This window comes from Chenopodium album, chromosome 2, assembly GCF_948465745.1.
Source record: "Chenopodium album chromosome 2, dcCheAlbu1.1, whole genome shotgun sequence".
Classification (NCBI taxonomy): Eukaryota; Viridiplantae; Streptophyta; class Magnoliopsida; order Caryophyllales; family Amaranthaceae; genus Chenopodium; species Chenopodium album.
This window is the reverse complement of record NC_137835.1, coordinates 83,774,081-83,794,549: the sequence shown is the minus strand read 5'-3', so window position 1 is coordinate 83,794,549 and position 20,469 is coordinate 83,774,081. Positions and strand designations below refer to the sequence as shown.

General features: G+C 35.1%; 3 protein-coding genes across 4 annotated transcripts; 2 read left to right on the top strand and 1 right to left on the bottom strand.

Annotated features, from left to right (window-relative positions):
• The first annotated feature begins 258 nt into the window (after positions 1-258).
• Positions 259-6,797, top strand: LOC145604219 (glutathione reductase, chloroplastic-like). Of its 2 annotated transcripts, none has more exons than XM_081660163.1 (11): positions 259-893; positions 1,730-1,955; positions 2,055-2,333; positions 2,429-2,605; positions 2,764-2,817; positions 2,896-3,044; positions 4,882-4,945; positions 5,021-5,191; positions 5,276-5,410; positions 5,692-5,781; positions 6,542-6,797. In XM_081660163.1, exons 1-10 carry the CDS (start codon positions 472-474, stop codon positions 5,731-5,733), a joined length of 1,719 nt encoding a protein of 572 aa, XP_081516289.1. In that variant the 5' UTR covers positions 259-471; the 3' UTR covers positions 5,734-5,781; positions 6,542-6,797. The 2 variants fall into 2 exon arrangements, with proteins under 2 accessions (XP_081516289.1, XP_081516283.1); XM_081660157.1 differs by having other exon boundaries at positions 261-893; positions 6,493-6,797.
• A 414-nt stretch (positions 6,798-7,211) lies between these two features.
• LOC145591060 (phospholipase A1-Igamma2, chloroplastic-like) lies at positions 7,212-9,533 on the bottom strand. The gene is made up of 2 exons (XM_081647446.1): positions 8,194-9,533; positions 7,212-7,527 (listed from the first exon to the last, which is right to left on the bottom strand). Exons 1-2 carry the CDS (start codon positions 9,510-9,512, stop codon positions 7,290-7,292), a joined length of 1,557 nt encoding a protein of 518 aa, XP_081503572.1. The 5' UTR covers positions 9,513-9,533; the 3' UTR covers positions 7,212-7,289.
• Positions 9,534-14,574: 5,041 nt separating this feature from the next.
• Positions 14,575-19,948, top strand: LOC145591050 (F-box/LRR-repeat protein 17-like). The gene is made up of 11 exons (XM_081647442.1): positions 14,575-15,186; positions 16,422-16,523; positions 17,155-17,299; positions 17,406-17,590; positions 17,730-17,834; positions 17,958-18,055; positions 18,171-18,385; positions 18,474-18,540; positions 18,643-18,728; positions 19,020-19,112; positions 19,617-19,948. The coding sequence occupies exons 1-11, from the start codon at positions 14,585-14,587 to the stop codon at positions 19,686-19,688; spliced, it is 1,770 nt and encodes a 589-aa protein (XP_081503568.1). The 5' UTR covers positions 14,575-14,584; the 3' UTR covers positions 19,689-19,948.
• The last annotated feature ends 521 nt before the right edge of the window (positions 19,949-20,469 follow it).

Genomic DNA, 20,469 nt, shown 5'->3' with positions numbered 1-20,469 from the left:
CTCCTTTCAATTTCGGACAATCCTCCCTAATTTAAAACTATCATCATTATAGAGTAGAAAATCTATTCCAAGATTTCCAGCTTATGACATAGTGAAGTGGTGAATTTTTAGATTGTCGGATACTCGAATGTATTCAAATTATGCACTATTACGTCTCTTAAAAAATCCAATTTTTTTCTATCTATTTGTTATTTCTTTTTAATTGATTAATTTTTTTTATTTATAATATGAAATTGAAAACAACACACCACAAAAGCTCATCACATTCTTTTTTCCATCTATTTTTTGATTCCTCATCCTTCTAAGTTCTTAATTGATTAACTTTTGTCCTTTTATATATATTTTTTTTCATCCTATTGAGTTAATTAATTTCTTCCATTTTTTTAAAAAAAAATAGTTTAATTGAGAAGAGATAGTTAAATAAAATCCCAAAACATATAAAAACCCAGAAACACTATACTCCACATAAAAATGGCGACATGTTTGAGCAACACCACCCCAAAACTCACCACCACCTTCTCTTCATCTTCTTCCTCTAAAACCCTCCAATCTCTCTGCAAACGCTTTCCTCGCCCTAATTTCCTTTCTCTCTCCTCCTTCTCTTCCTCTCATTCTCTCTCTTCATCTTCTCGCGTTTCTCCCAAAACCCTACACTTTCTCTCTCCTCAACGCCACCTTCTTCTCCGCCGCAATTTCTCCGTTCGAGCTCAATCATCGTCAACTTCTTCTTCTGAAAATGACGCGCAATACGATTTTGACCTCTTTACCATTGGTGCTGGTAGCGGCGGCGTGAGAGCTTCGCGTTTTGCTTCGCAATTTGGTGCTTCGGTTGCTGTTTGTGAGCTTCCTTTTAGTACTATTTCGTCTGAGACTGCTGGTGGTGTTGGTGGAACGTAATTTCCTTATCTCTTGTTGATTAATTGAGGTTTAATTAATTTATTTATGATTTGATTTGTTATTGTTTTGTTTGTTCTGTTATAATATATGATGATGATGATGATGATGTTGAATTCAGAATGCAGGAGAAATCACGCTTTAAAGTTTTTAATTTTAGCTCATATGATTGTGTTTTTACTATGGTGATTATTTTGGTGATTGTTGTCTTTTGTTTTTTCGGTTATGATATATGATAATGATATTAATTTCGGAATGCATGATAAAATCACGTGTCAAAGTTTCTAATTTTAGCTCTTGTAGGTAGAATGTTTGATGGATTTTAGTAGAATTTGTTATATACATGCCGGTGCACAGTACACCCAACTAACCCAAAGTTAGTTTTTTTGCTCGTCATTTGATGATTAAATGAAAGACAATCAAAATGAGTACAAAATATCATGGGTGTACAGTACTCCCGGGTGTATATAACAATCTAGATGTGTTAGGTTTTAGTTGATGGCTATGTAGAATGGAAGTGATGGTCTGGGGCCATTGAGAAGGATCATTACGCTAGATTAGGCTCTCAAAAGGCTCAAAGAAAGAGGTGTGGCCGTGTGGTTAAGCATGACTTGAATTAGAAAAGCTCTAATCTGAGCTCGATTTTATCATAAGGGACCCTGAAACTTGAAATTCCAAATGAACTTGCAACTCTCAACTAGAATCATAGCTTCGCTTGAGTTTGAATTTCTCAAATTGCTATATTGCTTAAGTTTGTAGCTAGGCTTGGAAACCATGCTTTTGTGGTTGTTTCAGAAACTCTTGTCTGATGTTTGTCTTTTGTAACTTTATGCAGCTGTGTACTTCGAGGATGTGTGCCAAAGAAGCTCCTTGTTTATTCTTCTAAATATTCTCATGAATTCGAGGAGAGTCATGGGTTCGGATGGAGTTATGATGCTGAACCCAAGCATGATTGGGCCACCTTGATTGCTAATAAGAATGCTGAACTTCAACGCCTCACAGGCATCTACAAGAATATCCTGAATAATTCAGGTGTCACGCTAATTGAAGGTCGTGGAAAGGTTTGATGATTATGCTATGATGGTAGTTTAAACTTAGTAAGGTGCTTCTTTATATTGATGTCTCACCAGCATAACATCATGTTTTATCATTGAAAACAGATTGTTGATCCTCACACAGTTGATGTGGATGGAAAACGTTATTCAGCGAGACACATTTTGATTTCTGTTGGGGGCCGCCCATTTATTCCTGATATTCCTGGCAGCGAGTATGCTATTGATTCTGATGCTGCTCTTGATCTCCCGGAAAAGCCCAAGAAAATTGCAATTATTGGAGGTGGATACATTAGTTTGGAATTTGCTGGCATCTTTAATGGTTTGGGAAGTGATGTTCATGTTTTCATTCGTCAAAAGAAGATTCTGAGAGGCTTTGATGAGGAGGTGGTGTTACACCTATGATGCACACATTTTTTTGCTTCTGGCTACTTTTATATCAGATATGGGATTGTGTTTTAATTACATATGTTGCTTTGCAGATCAGAGATTTTCTTGCTGACCAGATGGCCTTGAGAGAAATTGAGTTCCACACAGAAGAGTCTCCCCAAGCTATCACAAAGGCTGCAGATGGAACTTTGTCATTAAAAACCAACAAGGAAACTGTTGATGGTTTCTCCCACGTCATGTTTGCAACAGGAAGAAGACCAAATACTAAGGTCATCATTTCTTCTCTTGTTGCATACAGTGCCTTTTACCCGTTATATTAGTTTTTAATGTATATTAGTCAAAGATTCACCAATTACGTTTTAACTTTGTAATTGCCTGTGGAATGTGGATACTGCATTACTCATGTGAGCTCTTATGTAAACTGCAGAACTTGGGGTTGGAAGCTTTGGGGGTAAAGATGGATAAGAATGGTGCCATAGAGGTAACATCTTGAATGTCAATGGTGTTTCTTACCCTTAAACAATGCTCTTGTGTGTTTCTCATTGTAGTGTTGCTGCAGGTCAATGAGTATTCTCAGTCATCTGTTCCTTCTATATGGGCAGTGGGTGATGTCACTGATAGAGTGAATCTGACTCCTGTTGCTTTGATGGAGGGAGGAGCATTAGCAAATACTCTGTTTGCTAATGAGCCAACAAAACCTGATTACCGGTAATTTTGTTATTCTGTAAACAGATGATAGTAATACAATTTTTGTTCATACTGTGAACTCCTTTTTGCTGTTATTTATTGGTCTTAATTGTTATGTAATGGACTCAAAGAACAGCAGATTTTACTCAACAATTGCACAAAGAAAATAAGAGAAAGAATCAAACTTTGATTAATATTGCTGAAAGGTTTCGTACAAAATCGGTAGTTTAGCCTATTACCACTCTCCATTAGTGACTTTAGGTCACTGCTCTCCTAGTAACTTGAGGTCACAATTCTCCTAACAGTTCACTCAAAAATCTGCCTGTCTCTTCCTTTCCCCTTCCCCTCTATTTATAATAAAACTAAAGACTATAAACATAGTAATACTATACTACCCATTATGCCCCTCCTTAGGTTAGTTTATTACATAATTATGTGCTTTCTAGCAAAAAGGAGATATTGTGGGGAAAAATCTCAGAAATAAGGTAGTCAGAGACAATGGAAAACCTCCTTTGATTATAGGATGCATTTTAAGCTGGTGACACTTGACCCATTTTATCTCCATATAAAGACTTTTCAACTATTCATATGCAATAGCTGACTTGTGTGGCTGCTGTAGCCGATTGTGGGGAAGGAAAGATGGGAACCTCAACCAAATTCCGTACTAACTTAGGCCATTCTCATGTTCCCAAGCTCTTCCATGTTGCTGGAGCCTAGTTGGGCCATTTTGATCATTAAATGCATAAAAAAGGATCACTCTCGCCTTTGGAAGCCCAACTTAAATTATGAATACTTTGTGAGACCTAGACCACTAAAAGTCAGATAGAAGCCCCTTACACTTAACTACTTAAGGTTGTGAAATGACCTGTGCTACTTTTGGAAGGCTATTAGAGTTGATCACGTCTGGATGACACTTTTGAATAAGATACGAGGCTATAGATGCAAACAAGCAGGCATATGAAAATTGTATGATATATCCTTTTGATTGGCCAATTTAAGTGGGAGAGCTGACACTATAGTTCTGGCCTACCAAAATGGATGTTGACCATGCCAATGAGTCCACTCTAGTTGCTGAAATCAAGATAATAAGTAGCAGCACTAGGAAAGCTCACACCCATCAATTCATTATCAATTAGTGGCAAACTTTTTACAATTGGAAGGACACCTGTATTATACGTATTTGATTTAGTACCATACTACCATGTATTTGTCTCGGCTAGTTTTATAAGCAATCCCATTTGTAAAGCACTGACTCTGCCATGTAGATCATAAGGGTCTTACATGGCATAGCCAGTGCTTTATGAATAGGCTTGCTTAAAAAAATTTGTTGACCATTTGTGACTTTAGCCCTTGATTTATTTATAGGCTACATCTTATATCCACTTTTGCATGAGAAAGCCCTCTCCAAGTCCTACCTGGTGAACTCTTTGGTAAATCTTGTCTTAAATTAGGTCATGATTCAAGCTGTCTCATGTTTTTTTTATCAGAAGTTATTTTATGTTTCCAATTGACACTTCAAGCTGTCAAATTTTTTTGGCCGATTTAGGAAAGTTAATTAATTGGTTGATGGCTTGAAGCATACAATAGATATCTAGTTGGTGAATGTTATTCCTAAGGCTGTGGCTCACATATTGTAGATCGTTAATGACCCTGAGGAAAACCTCTCAACGTATCTGATATTATGTCTGATCCTTTAAATCGAATTATGATTCCTGATTTTCTTTTCTTTCCTTTTTCTATGTCTTTTAGCTGAGTGGTTGAGCAGGTAGTTATTATCTTCAATTTGTGGTTTTCACTTGTCACAAATTGTGAAATTTACAGCAACTTGTGACAGATGTTTCTGTTTACCTTTGTGCAGAGCTATACCATCTGCTGTGTTTTCTCAGCCACCCCTCGGCCAAGTTGGCCTCACAGAGGAGCAAGTGAGAACTTTACCTATCTCTAGACTGTTGGTAATTGTCGATTAGTTTACTTAAAAAAAATGTTGGGTTTTACAGGCCATAGAAACATACGGTGATGTAGATGTTTACTCTGCAAATTTTAGGCCTTTAAAGGCCACATTATCTGGTCTTCCAGATCGCGTTTACATGAAACTTATAGTCTGCGCAAAGACTGACAAAGTCGTTGGGTTGCACATGTGTGGAGATGATGCACCAGAGATAGTTCAGGTTTATGCACAACCTGTCTTGAGGCTATGTTGTGATACAATTATGTAAGCAGCTGTTATTTGACTGAAATTTGTTAAATCTCAGGGGTTTGCAGTTGCAGTGAAAGCTGGCTTGACAAAGGCAGACTTTGATTCAACAATTGGAATTCATCCCACAGCAGCAGAAGAGTTTGTCACAATGAGGACGCCTACACGCCAAATTCGCAGTGGACCGCCAAAGGTTAGAAACTTGGTTTGCAATTATGGTAATAATTTACTGATAGAAGTCATAACATTGTATTATGCTATAAATATTCTGTTATACCATCAGGACACTATTATCTTAAGACTCCTAGTTTTTTTTTTTTTTTTTTTTTTTTTTTTTCCAATACCATACCATTGAGAATAATTAGTGCGATACTGTAAACCATGTGTATTGTACTGTTGTACGTAGTATATCTTGATACTAGATCAATTCTCTTTTCAAATAGAGCTCTGATACCCTCCCTGTTCAATGTTCAGGGTAAAAAGGATTCCGAGTCTAAAGCTGCTGCTGGAGTTTAGGCTTGTGCACAGGCTGCATTGGGAATCAGAATTAAAACACTTAGCAAGGTAGACCATACACAAACATCCATGTTTTTTTTCATGCTGATTTCATATACCCATGTTGCTTTGTGAAGAATGGAAATATATAAGTTAAGCATTCTAGTCTAACTCTATTGCAATCTGATACCTCTTGCTATCTAGGCTCTTCAGTTAATGCCTCCAATTTTCCAAATCAGAAACATTTTTGCTTCCTTCAAAATAACATTTTTCTCCCAGTGGTTTTGTTTAATGAACACTCAGTTTTTTGGATTGATTTATTTATACAGCTGAATGAAAGAGGTTTTGTAACCTTAGCTAATGATCTGCATGTAAATTTACCAAATTCTATGCATAGCATGCTTTGTGAGAATCTATACATGCTAGCTGTTTTTGTTGTAAAGAAAATGCTGATTCTTTTGAAACATCTTGTTTGGACACTAGGACTCCATTGCCAATGTGAACTTTAACGAAGTTAAAACTTGAAGAAGAATACATAATGTTATTTGTGTAATGGCTACTTTGCTTTGAATTTTTCTAGTTCTGTGAGAAAAGACAACCTTTGAATGGAAGAACTTTAGACAATAATCCTGAACAAATGGACAAGAATTTTGTGCCTGGATAGAATGAACATATTGATGCATCTTCTTGTCATCTTCTTGCACCTACATTTTCTTTAAGTTTAACCCATTTGGTGTGCCCGTCATTATAGTCCTGTAACATTTCATATCTTTGCAACAGTAACTAGATGCTCGCTGTGATGAATCTTCCATGTCAATTTTGCCTGCAGAGGGTGATTCATCCTCCTGATCATGAACAATGGAGCTTTTATGCTTACAAAAGCCTAAGACTTCAACCAGAACTTGAAAATCTTCATGGTAATGGTGTTTTTTTGTTGTAATTATGAATAATGTGCATATAATTGCAATTGTGCTTACTGAAGGCTGATTGTTCTGTTGTATACCTCGTTGTCCCTTGTCCTTTACCGATTTGATACTGTACATTGTGATTTGTTGGGATCTTGATTGATTTTTGTTTTTGCACCATTTTCCTTCTTCCGTTATTTCGAAGTAGGACTGCATTTGTATTTCTTCATTCGGAAATATGTTTCCAGATTTTGACAAAGCAATAATTTATGAGTTGTTTAGATTGTTTAGTGAGTTTCTTTCAGCCTTAATTGTGTCAATAAAGTACCTTATCTTTCTGTCCCATTTTAGTTGTCAATTTCATCTTTTCTGGATGTTTCAAATAAGTACTTGTTTGTCGAATATTTCCAATATAAGGGATTATGACCAATTCGTAGTTCTCCATATTATTAGAATAAACTAACTACAAATACAAACATTATATATTGTACACACTTTGTATTTGGTTTACAAATAGAGATATCATGATTTTGAGATTTACAATCTGGAAATGGAGCTTTGGCTTATGCGCACTTTGTACATAAGAGTATCTTTTGGAAGGGGTATATGAAGTGTTATAGAATTTGTGATGTAGACAAGATTCGATCCCAAATTAAGGTTATAGGAAGAATATTAGTGTGAAAGTCCGAGCTGTCTAAGGTGATGATGAGTATAATCAGGATGATCGTCTAGAACTGGACGCTCTTCCTGGATCCAACGGCCATCCTTACTCCTAACCATCCCTCGATTTTGATCCTGTCTCCAGCAAGGAGGGATCTGGTAGTGATCCTTCAAAAAATCACATGATTTATTCACTAATGCTATGTCTCTTCCCATTGTTAGATGGAATCTTTTCCCTTTTCCATGATACCTGCATAACAATATAGAATCATACAAAATCAAATATCATTCAACATGGAAATTTTTTAGTACATTACTCCTTTGTTTAATAAAATAAAAAACATATGAATTTAAGTTCAATACTTATGGTAGTATCTATATCTATATATCTATATATATATTAAAACCCAAGGCAAGAATTGTAATCATGCCGCATGTCACCATTTTTGCCACGTGTCATCGTGAATTGATAAATTTTGTGGGGTCATGTGATTCATGTCGCATTAAAACTAATCATCAATTTTCCCTCACAAAAAATTAATGTTCATAAATGCTAATTTTTAATCCTCATTCTTCCGTTTGCTCATCATTGAAGAAATTTATAATGGTAGATAAAAATTCATTTAACAGATAAAACAAATTAATATGAAGTATAAAAGTTAGGTTAGTGCATATTTCAAGAAATAATTATTTTTTTTAAATTATAAAACCATCAATAAATTTCCCTTTAATTTATTAAAGTTATTTTTAAAAAAAATTTACTATAGTTTTTTATATAAAAAAAATGACCCGGGACATCGCCCGGGCCTCAAACTAGTTATATGATTATTTATCCCATGCATTATAGGGGAATAGTAATATACAAATAAGAAAAGGATACATATGAAAAAATGGACTATATAATAATATTACTAACCCGTCAAGTAGATGTAAGTGGGCCTCCAAATTGTGGGCACAAGCTGGGTCGTTGGTGTCCTTAAGAAATAGAGAATTCTTGTGATTCAAAGCAAGCTCAACCCCTACATGACAATAACTCCAAGGTGACCATTGCGCAAATTTTAAACACTCCGGATGTAAACTTTCATTGATTACTAATCCTGGTGCCTTAGGAACCATATCATGCACGTTCACCACCCTAAGCACTTTCACCCCTAGCCCCTCCAACCTCTGCTTAAACCTCAGGTTCCCGACACGTGGACCCGAGAATGAGAACACGGATATGGGTCTAGCCTGGTTGTTTGATCCAATGTGGATGCCTGTCTCGGCTATGTCGTATGCACTCAAAATAGCTAGGGCACTCCCTAAGCTATGACCTGTTATTGTTATACTCACTTCTTCATTGTGGTACAACTCTAATAGACGTTTCACCTCGGTTAATATTTGTTCACGGGCCGAGAACTTGCAATACTTGCAATCCGGGACCTTATCGGTGTATAGGTCCAAGAACCCGGACTCGGCCTTGACATTATGGTCTGGACATGGGATCTTCTCGTCGGAGACCGGCCTAAGGAAGTCCATTAGATCATGGACCCACTCACGCCGGGTCACGGTGCCCCTCCAATTAATACTGATATCCCTACGGCCCAATTTCTTGGACATCTCATCGTTGGATACCGCGATATATCCGATCCAATTAGCGTTCTTGGACCAAACCTTGGGCCATCTTGAGTGCCTAAATAAGTTTGGTAGGTTAATATTGGATGTAGCATACAAGTATCTTGTTACATCATACCCATAATCTTCCATTTCAAGACCCTTGAAGAACAAGTGCCTTGGATACCTACAACTTCCACAATACTTTGAGAATGGATCAAAATCAAAGCCATCATAGCAGGCTTGGGCCATCTCACCATATCGGATAAGCTCGGCCCGTAAGAGAGAATCCATTGGATCAAGTAGCCCAACCCAATCATCCTCCCCATGGATCTCCTTCCAACGATCCACTAACACATTTTGGGCCCTTTCCTTCATTGTAGGCCCATACTCATTCCATCCATACTCTACTCCTGTTTCTCTCCAAGGCTCTTCAATCACTCTAGATGATGTCAATGCATCACTTGATAAAACTTGTACTTCTGATGAGGTCGGTTTAATGGTAAGAGCTCCCACCTTCGAATTTTCAAAAAGGTGATTTCGCGTTGTAAATGTTATAGGAAATGGATTTTCGGATCTAAGGGAAAGATTATGGTTTGTGTTGAAGGGGAGAGCTTGCATATTTGAGAGAGAAATGGCCATTTTATTTTGATTTTTTAGAGGGAAGCTAAGAAATAGTCTAAGGAAGATGATATTGGTGATGATGCTACATATATAGGGATAATAAAGATGCTAGTGGGATACGTGAAGTCTTTACAATAATACAAAGCATGGGTCAACCCTACCCAATTATTAAAATAAAATACATCAAAGCATAGACTAATTAATTAACCATTCTAGCTAGCATATCTTCTCTGGACTTCCAATGATATGATATGATTTTTTGTTCACATTGCTATGAAAATATATCTACTTGCATATATACTATGTGCATTGTGCATCTCATTATTTTTTGTTTTTGAAACAAATGTGCATCTCATTATAGTTATCCATGGATCGATCAATAATACAATAATCTAGTTTGACGTTTCAATGTACAATAAAAAAAATGCGACTTTTTTATTATAGGAAAATGCGACTTTATTTAGAGCATCATGATGGTATACTGTCAATACTATATAGATTTTTGATAGTGTATAAGTATTTCATATGATTGTGATGTAATCATATTCGTTCTCATCGTGAAGAGAGTTTCCTAATATTTAATTTTTCTTACCTTTTCAATAATAAAAAAAAATAAAATAATAATATAGTCATACTCGTGGTGAAGATTGAGATAGAAGTGATTAGACTTAAGGGACTCAAAATGATTAAGTTTAACAAATTTAGCCAATTTATCAAGTATCGTGATTCATGCAACTGGAACTTTACATTAAACTATATGCTATTGGAGTTTGAGTATAATATATTCTTGGGGGTGGGGCATATAATCATATACTAGTTGTTTGTATATTTCAAAGGACTAATTAATTAAAGTAGTTCTTTAATCTCCACTGTCCGTTAGTAGACAAGGCCCGTTAGCTAAATGAATTTAATTAAATAAAGGGTGTTTGGCTGTAATAGTACAAATGCACCATTTTCTTTTGTCCATATCTCATCTTAAATCCAATACTTTAACAAGGAGAAAATATCAATATTGTTCTACGTTTTTATAGATAAGATTAGAAAGTGTTATGTAATATGTAGTTGATGAATAAAAGAAATATACTACGTAATTGTTATTCTTAGCTAAGCTAAAAAGGATATGTTAAATTGCATATAAGATAGGGGTTAGAACTTAGAAGTACGGATGTGTGACATTGTTTAATTGATAGACTAAGTTAGCGTGAGATTGAACTTAGATGGACTATTAATGTGGACCGAGGTTAATATTTATGTATGTACGACGACTAGTGATGTACACCTTTGATTTCGTTGTGCTAGTTTTTCTCCTGTGATCTTGTTTCATTAATGGTATATATCAGTGTTGATCAACCAACGTAACACTCCTTTTGTGTTCGTGTGTGATGGACATAGCCACGAAAGTGACAACAATCTTTGTTTGCCTAGGTCTATGAATACAAATAGTAGAATTTATTTATGAGGATTAATAGCTATATATAAGGACATTCTAGAGATTTTCGTGGAATTGTGGATTAGTCCAAAGATGAATTGAAGATCAAGAAATTAGGTGATGAATCCAATTGATGTTGATATGCATGTTAAGGGAACTGAAAGTTAATTATTAAAAGAGAGAATAGTGGAGTAAGTACCTGGACCAAAAGTATGTGATTATTGTTTTTAGCATAATTAATCTTTTTATACACAATTTCTTTACAATTTTAAATTTTGTAGGTGGTAAGAAGAAGAGGGCTCATTTGAGGAGGAAGATAAGGGAAATCCCTCAAATGAGTCCCATAAGACTTGATTCCTATACCTCGGGGATACGAGGTGGGAGCGATGTCACTACTCTATCACCTCAAACTCAATAAAACTTCACAATGCAACAAGAGTTTATTGATTCGTACAGACGTACGTATAAATGCATGGAAATAGAAAAATACTCTCATGATTCATGCAAGTGGGAAATCGATTCACGTAAAATGTACAGCTTCAAAGTACAATAATTACCTTTATTTTTATTTTTTTCTTTTAGTGTTTACAGAATATCAATTCGAGATAATAATGTAGCAATTGAAAATTTGAGGTACAATAGTATATGTGTGATGAGTTGGCTAGTAGCTAGCTAATTAGCTAAAATATTAAAATAAAGTTATATGTAACTAAATGACAAAACAAGATCATATATATTTTGTCCCAATACTTGATCTTGCAATATTGTTAAGATCTAAATGACAGATAATTGGATAATTAATGATAATTGTTTGCTGGTCTTTTGAGCAGCTACCAAATTTTGTTCTTCTTAAATCTTAATTTTTGTTTAAGAGATTTAATACTCCGTATTTAATTATTAAATACTAGCATATCGCATATAATTTTGAGCTTACAGATTTCTGTTTACGTGAAGGTATAATTATATAGTACGTGAGTATCAAATTTTTACAGCCCAAATCTATTTTATTTATTATTGTAATACTCATGTTGTAGTCATATTTTCGATTTGAATATATGTAATATAATTAAAAAATACGTGGAATGAAATAGGTGATGAATGACGTAAGCAAAATGTATATAAAGTACTTCATAAGTGAAATGAAGTTTTTTTTGTTTTTTTTTTTTTTTTTTGCACACAAAAATGAAGTAATTTTAAAAGGTAGATGAGTGTTTTTCAAAAAAAAAAAAAAAAGTAGATGAGTGTAGGATCACGTATTTATAAAAAACATAAGTTTTGTAAAAATTACAGTAATATAAAAATTCAGATAATTTAGTTAAGTTAAAGATTAAAAAGGGTTTCACAATAAAGTTTATTTAATTTAATGAGCCTATATACTTCTATTATGATGTTCAAATTAATTGATTAATTAATATAAATCCAACTGAGTGAAATTTAATTAGGTGAACATATAATGAGTAAATAATGACCTTAGCCCTGGTATGCGTAGAACTCTCACCCAATTTTGTAGACAAAATTAATGTGAACAAGTGACTATAATCGATCACTCTATATAAAATAAATTATTATTATTTAATACCCCCGAGATGGAGTTTGACTTGACAAAGCCTAGCTTTGTTTGTCCTTGGTTTTTCACTAGTTTAAAATTTATGCATCATAAAAATGTAGTATATATGTTGTCATCTAATGTTGAGGTCATCTTAACTTTGATCTTTAATTTATGACTTTGATAAAGTCTTTGAGATTCTTGAATTGGACGGTTGACAACTCAATTTGACTGGAAAATTGGTTGCCATTTTAGGCTTTCTAGTTATGTATGGTTTTTAAAATGTCTTTTCTAAAGACCTTTACCATTTCCACACACACATTTACGGAGTAATTTCCTAAAAATTTCATTAGTAAAAAACTTACAACTGTCAATTTGTCAATTCATTAGGTACTACGTCTATTGTGGATTACTCCCACACAAATAATGATTTATAATGTGAGGATTGAACTAACTTTAGTCATGTTTGATCAACAGCTTATCAACTACATACGAGCTGAGTACTAAACATTAAGGAGTGGAGTATAAAGTCATTTGACGAGTGTAAGTAATTTGGTATTGAGGAATAACATAATAATAAGTACGAGTGCTTAGACTATCTTCGGCTTGGAAAGAAAAAAGGTCATGATACATTCCATAAAGACAAATTTGTCTACATTATCTACTTTCTTTGTTTTTTATTAAATGTATCACTTTTAATATATGGAAGTTTCAATTTAAACGTATCACTTCCCCTTTCAGTCATTAAATTCTTTCATTCTCTCATATAACATGGACTTTTTTTTTTTTTTTTTTTTTTTTTTTTATCTCTCATACCAAATAAAGTACACATTAGCCCAATAACAATTAATTATTGAATCAAGTAGCCCAGCCCATATCTTCTCCACAAATCTCACACACAATTCCAGAAGCATCATTAGAAATTTGGACCGTAGAATAGAAACTCCTGGACCACAAAGCCCAATCCACTCTTCCTCTCCATGTATCTCTCCAACGTTGGCCCAAATACTTTTCTACCCCTTTTTACACTGATTCTGAGTTTTTTTTTTTTTGAAAGAGACTGATTCTGAGTTTCTCTCTCCAATGTTTAGTCACTTTACATGTCAACGCATAATTTGTTGTTCATGATGTTGTCTCATTGCGTTAGTGTTTAAGCAAGGTCAAGTCAAGGCAATCAATAATGTGTTTGTGTGGATTGGGAATTGATTTGTAATTAATTTTACCTTGAAAATTTCCCTAGTAAATCGTATATGTAGCTCAAATATAAAATTATTTTGATTTTAGTCACTGATATACATTGTGTAGTTATTTGTTAAGTGTTGTAGAAAGACTAGATATATTGCACTAGAGTCATGTAGAACATTTTTGTCATCCAAACAATTTTATCATTCCATTGCCGTAAAAAAAATTCTAATGAATACTCGCATATCAGGTAGAAGATTACTACATGTAACACATTGCATAACTTTTCAAATTTTAAAGCTATGCATATGTACAACAACATATAGGGTAACATTTACAAGAAATAAATACAATTATTGATTAATTACCTAATCTCATTTAGTCTTTTTTTTTTTTTTTTTTTTTTTTTTTTTTTTTTTTTTTTATAATAATTTCCACTTGAAATATCACCATCAAGACATCTATACCATACCCAATGTGGCAATGTCCAAATTCCATGATCCATCTCTCCCCACCAAAAAACCCTATCAACACAAATTGGAATAAAATATCACAAATTAAAAAAACTCAATATTCCCATGATTCTCCCTCTTTCAAAACAAAAAACCAAACTTCAAACCAAATCCCACCCTCGAAATCCCCAAACTACCCTTCAACCTAAACCTACCTCCCTTCAAATAACACCCCCATTTTCGTAATTTCACACACCCCCAAACTTTCAAAAAAAAAAAAAAAAAAGAATCTGCTCTTTAAAAACGCTGATTTTAATTTTCAATTTAAAAAATCTTCAAAAATAGGGCGCCAAAACCCTGTTTTTCCCTCCCGCGCCACCTTCATTTTCTATTAAAACCTCTCTTTTGTTCTCTCAAAAAAGCCCACCAAAATCCTCCATTTTTGTTTCTCTCTTTACTTTCTACTTTCTCTCTCTTCAAAATGCGCCACCACATCGCCGCCGCTTCCTCCGCCCCAACAACCCCAGTTACCCCTTACTTAGATCCCACCAAACGCGCCAAAAAACGCGGGAGTTACAACTGTGGTCGATGTGGCCTTCCCAAAAAAGGCCACGTGTGCGACGGCACCACCACTACCACCACCTCCTCCTCCTCCGCCGCCGTCTTTGATTCTCCGGCGACCCCCCGACCGCCGCCGCCTCGTACCCAACGAGCGTTATCCTTTGACGATGTCGATGTTGATGTCGGGGATTCGTCCGATACCGAGGCGGCGGCTGTCGGATTAGGTCCGATTGATGAGGGGATAGACGACGATGATGATGATGATTACTTTGATGTTGATGAGATTGTTTCAGGTGGGTTGCCGGCTGGTTGTGTGTGGGAGGTGATGAAGAGGTTGCCGCCTTCATCGGTGATGTTGGCTTCTGGGGTTTGTAAAGGGTGGAGAGATATAGCGGGTCGGGTTTGGAAATCGACGGAGGAGTTGCGGGTTCGGGTACCCGCTAATGGGTCTGTTGGGTTTGTCGGGTCGGTGTTGAAGAAGTGTTGTTCGTCTCTTATTAGGATCTCTCTTCGGATGGAGAGGTTTGTTTTTGTTTTTGATTTTTTGATTTTGTTGGGGTGGATTAGATCTAGGGTTTTGTGGGTTTGATCTGGATGAAATGGGGTGGTTTTATAAGATGATGATGTTTATGATTTTTAATCGGTGTTAGTTTGTGAAATTTAATTAGGTATATAAGACTAGTATGAATCAAGGGTTTTATGGATGATAATTGGACTTACAATATTAGAATATGATTGGATTTTGGGTTAATTTAATTTGTTCAAGGGATTTACATGGTTGGATTTTGATGTTTGTGTTATTTTTAGTATGTGTTGTTGATTGGAGTAAAATTTAGGGTTTTAAGTGATTTGATTTGAACTCAATCAAGAGAAGTTATGAGATCGTTGTTGTAGCTGTAAATCGGATTGGTTTGTGTTAAATTAGGGGAGTTTAATTTAAAATGGATTGTTGATTGTTGTAATGACATTAAATTGAGCTTCAATGACTTTACTAAAGTGTAAACGGAGGATAAAGAGTGAAGTTGAGCTAGCAAGGATTTCTTATGGATAGTAAGACCATGGTTTTGATTGAATTTATCTAAAATGGCATTGAAAAAGACAAGTTCTTTTGGGTGATTAGATCTAGGGTTTTGACAAATGATTATAAAAAGGTATTGATGAACTATATACGAACATCACTCCAATGCCTGAGCCTTTTACACTCAGTAGTGTAAGGAGGATCGGATCACTCGGATGTACAACAATCTACCATTGTAACAATGGAGGTTATTGTTAAGTAATCCCTAATCCCATAAGTCATGATTTACGGTACTCAACCATTAATGGGATAGTTAGATTAACCAAGCTATTAAAATGTAGCTTAGAAGAATCATAAATTTGTGTTTTGAGATATTCCATTGAACTTAAAATGGACAAGGTTATTATTACATTGTTAATGTGAGGATGGAATATACATTGTTGTGATCATATATTAGGTACGGTAGATTGATGTGCTCTGAAATTGTTTTTCATCTGATGAAGCAGAAAAATGTAAAGCTATTTCAATACTGCTAAAGCTTAAATCAGTTCAATTATGTGCTTGTTGCTGTACCTGATCTGAAACTCAGGTGTCATAGAAGCAGCATTCCTGCGATTGAGAATTTCTGATGAAAAAGAAATGCTTGGTTTATTTTTGTGTTTTCTTTAGAATGTAATGTGTTTAATTTACTAATTATTTGTGTTGCGTTGTATTCATCAACTTTTGTGTTTCATTGCAGTGATATGGATGCAACAATGCTGGCTTGCATTGCGTTCTCTTGCCCCAATCTGGAAACCATGGAGATCTCTATGTCAGAGTCATCAATTAACCGTATATCTGGGTATATAAACTAAGCTCCTGTTTGATTTAGTCCAATTTGGTCTAAAAAATTCTTGTATAGGAAACCATATAAGTTTAAATTTTAAGTTTGTGGCTCTGGTATGACTTGTTTGTGAAATGAGCTCCCCATTTTGCTCTCTATATCTTTGTGGAGTTGGATGATTGAACATTAGAAGATGATTTTGAACACTTGACATCTTAATTTAGGGAAATTGTGCAAACATGTTTTTAAAAGGATAGATGGGTTCAGACTCTTCTAGTAGACAAGAAACTTATGTAATGCAGTGAGCTCTTTATGTGGCTCTCTATTTGAAATGACTTTGCAAGGTTGATTTTTGTTTGTAGTGGTCTGAGCTACCTAACTGGTTGCTGATAGCTTACTCTCAGGCAGACAAATAGCTGCTAACTCATTGTTTCAAGTGATGATCAGCATGTCATTGCCAAATGAAAAACCTTATGACGAACTTTGGGGGGAGGAGGGTTTCTTTTGCTTATATCTGAACATATGGGTTCATTAGTTTTAGCGTTATCACTATATTGTATGTCCTGAAATTATCGAATGTAATTATTACTAGCTATTTTTACCCTTCATGGTATCACAAGCCATTTACATTGCTGTTTTTGAACTGTAGAGATGAGCTGGGTCGTTTTGTTGCTGATAGACGGTGTCTTACTAGTCTTAAGATTGAAGGATGCTCTAATCTAGGATCGGTCATTATTTCTTCTAGTAGTCTTTCTACACTCTGGCTTTCTGATCTTCATTCTCTATCAAAGACGGTGATTACTTCCTCCTTTTTATTCCTAATTTCAAATATCTAAGTTTTGCAATTATAAATCTATTTGCTGTCCCTTTTTTGTGCTTACTTGGGTCTCATCACTGCAGATTATCAACTGCCCTAATTTGAGGGAGATTTCTTTGAATTTTTCTCGTCAAGATAATGATAGTACTGATGTCACAACCATGATGGACAACTTGGGAAAATTCTGCCCAAGGTTGCAGAACATTCATGTAGCATCGCCTAGATTATCTCATGATACTGTTCTTGCTCTCTCGGCAGCAAATTTGAGGTTGGTACAAATATACATACAAGTATTTATTTACTTGTTATTTATAAAGAGGAAGGCCTGTACACCTTCTGTTTTAGCATAAAAGTGAATATTATGCTGAGGCTTGACATTCTTTTGATTGCTGTTTCTTTTTGTTCAGGGGACTGAAAATGCTCTCACTAGTGTTGGGATCTGGCATCACTGATGCTTCTGTTGCCGCTATTGCTTACAGCTTTTCAAAGCTAGAGCTGCTTGACTTGAGTGGGTAATGCCTCATCTCGTATTTCATTGCTTAGTCAAATTTGTCATTCACTAACAGGATTAAGCTTTGTTTCTAGCTTATTTGGTTTACCTTCAAGAATCTTAGATTGTTTTGTTGTTGATGTAGGTCTAGCATCACTGATAGTGGCATCGGAATGATATGTAACGTGTTCTCCCAAACTTTAACAAGATTATTGCTGGCGCTTTGCCCTAATATTACTTCAAGTAAATTTTTATTCCTTGTTTGAATTTAATTATGCTACCTTGATTTTTTTTGTTGGTTTCAGTTGCACATTATCTGTTTGATTCTAAAACCACACTACTTTCTGCCTATGAACAGGTGGTATTCAATTTGCCACGGCTCAATTACCTCTTCTGGAGCTAATGGACTGTGGTATGTCAATCTGTGATCCTGACATGGATGATGTATCCGCTGATGAAAGCAATGATAATAAACCACAGAAAAGTAGCAAGTTGCATCATATATACCAGAAGCTTATCATCAAGCATAATCGGATGAAGAAACTTAGCTTGTGGGGTTGTTCTGGCTTAGATGTGAGTCCCTGTGGCTGTATACAGACTGGTTACTTGTAATTTTCGCATCTGGTTTCATTTCTGATTTAGTGAATTAAACAAAATGCAGGCTCTATACTTAAACTGTCCAGAGCTCAGTGACCTGAATCTTACCTCTTGTAGAAATTTGCATCCAGGTTAGTAATTTAGATGTTTAATTTTTTATGGATGGTTTTTGGTAAAAGCTGTTAATCTAAACAATTTTTAAGGTTTCTGATGATGTTTCTTGCTTTATTCAGAGAGGCTACTTCTTCAGTGTCCCAATTTAGAAAGCGTTCATGCAACTGATTGTGTAAAATCGCTGCATGAGGTTATTGAAACACAGGTATATCTTCTGACCATTCCTGTCTCTTGTGTCACTGTTATTTCATCTTGCTAGTTATGAAGCATGATTTTTTTTTTTTTTTTTTTTTTAATTGGGTTCCTTTGAAATAATGTCCAGTTTGCCTTAAGTTCAAGCTGCATGGTCAGTGCTCTAGTAGCATTAGTATAGGGCTTTAGTGGACTTTACTGTATGAAGTTGAGACCATTTTTTGTAGCTCAACAATCCTAGGTGCTAGGATTGCATGAACTTTATTTAGTTATGGAGCTGACATCCATGCTGAAATTCTTGCAGATTGAAAATGCTCCATCAGAAAGCCATCTACTAAGCAAACGAATGGCTGATGGATCCAAGAGAGTTAGAGTTCCTCACATTCTCAGCCAGCAGGTAATTATTACACTATATAGCTTACAGAAAATACAAAATTATTCATGGTTTTAATGCTTCTATTACTGGTGCTTAATTCTTTTCAAACCCAGTTAGGTCACTAAACTTTGAAGCGAGACCAAAACTTGCATATTTCTTTTCCCTTTTCAGGCTGTCATGAACTCGAAATGTTCTCCAATTTAAATCTAGTCTTTGTTTTCTGAACTATTCGCTTCTATCCAATAATCCGTGTTTGATCTTCAACTGCCATAAGTATATTCCACCCACCCCCAAAAAAAAAAAAAAAAAAACTGGTGGAGTATATGATCTTCCTCTTTTTATGATCCTTGCGAACCTTCCCCTGTGCTTTAAGTAAGCAATTGTTTGCTGTTGTGAGCTATCAATCCTGTTCCTGATGTTTAATTTAATGTATTAGCATGGCACATTGAACTATACCAGGGCCTTCTGTTACTATTTCCCTTCTCTTTCCCTGAAAGTATGCTAAATGTATCTTTCTTTTCTCAGTTTATGCAGCCTTCTGATGATATCAAGCAAGGCCAAGCTCGAAAGCGAAGATGTATTGTATTTATGGGATGACCCTCCCTGTGACTTGTGTACATCAATGTATTTTATTCTGGGGGTTGCAGTGAGTGTTAAACTAGGGAGTAATTGGCTCCATCCTTCGGTAATTCGGTTACATAACCCCATTTGTCTTTCTTTCGTTTAGATAACAGTGTAAAACTGTAAACAGAATATTGGATAAACAAAGTTGTTGAAGTTGCTTTGTAATTCATCAAAAATAAAATAGAAACTGTATTTTATAAACTGCTAAAGAAATTTAAGTGTGTTCTTTCCCACATCTTGTATTTCGACTTTCTCAACTTCGATTTCTTCAAGACTCTTGTCAATTATGAACTGTATATTCAAAGCTGCAGACCTGCAGTGCTTTGCATATAGAAAAAGCTTTCTTTGCCTCTTCCCTTGTTAAAAATAAGCCATATAATTGTCTAAAGAGTAGAGAAATGAAAGTAAACAAGATGAAATGTGACAAAAGATACTCTTAACGAAAAACAGGTGTGAGTGTGTGACGTCCCATTTGCCTGTGATTTGCTTTGAAGTTAATGTACTGTTGTAAACTTGTAATTGATCCAATTTACAAATATGATAAACATGAGTTAGACATGCACATTATTGTCTTAATAACAAATCAAGGATTTTTTTATTAGGAGTTTGACAAATAAGTGAAAATTAGGTGATTATGGTCTAATCGTACTAGTTGTATTTCTCATAACGGATACAATGTACCCAATATTGAGATCTTGTTACAAGTAAAACTATTAACTTGACTTTACTAATCTAAACTAACATAATTTATTAG

What these genes read in the sequence shown, in the direction of transcription:
- LOC145604219 (XM_081660163.1), top strand. Translation starts at nt 472, where the DNA reads ATGGCGACATGTTTGAGCAACACCACCCCAAAACTCACCACCACCTTC. An exon ending in TGAGAGGCTTTGATGAGGAG is followed by an intron (nt 2,334 to 2,428) that starts GTGGTGTTACAC and finishes GTTGCTTTGCAG; the next exon opens with ATCAGAGATTTTCTTGCTGA. An exon ending in ATGCACCAGAGATAGTTCAG is followed by an intron (nt 5,192 to 5,275) that starts GTTTATGCACAA and finishes GTTAAATCTCAG; the next exon opens with GGGTTTGCAGTTGCAGTGAA.
- LOC145591060 (XM_081647446.1), bottom strand. Translation starts at nt 9,512, where the DNA reads ATGGCCATTTCTCTCTCAAATATGCAAGCTCTCCCCTTCAACACAAAC. An exon ending in CACTTACATCTACTTGACGG is followed by an intron (nt 7,528 to 8,193) that starts GTTAGTAATATT and finishes ATTGTTATGCAG; the next exon opens with GTATCATGGAAAAGGGAAAA.
- LOC145591050 (XM_081647442.1), top strand. Translation starts at nt 14,585, where the DNA reads ATGCGCCACCACATCGCCGCCGCTTCCTCCGCCCCAACAACCCCAGTT. An exon ending in TTCATTCTCTATCAAAGACG is followed by an intron (nt 17,300 to 17,405) that starts GTGATTACTTCC and finishes TCATCACTGCAG; the next exon opens with ATTATCAACTGCCCTAATTT. An exon ending in TTGCCCTAATATTACTTCAA is followed by an intron (nt 18,056 to 18,170) that starts GTAAATTTTTAT and finishes GCCTATGAACAG; the next exon opens with GTGGTATTCAATTTGCCACG.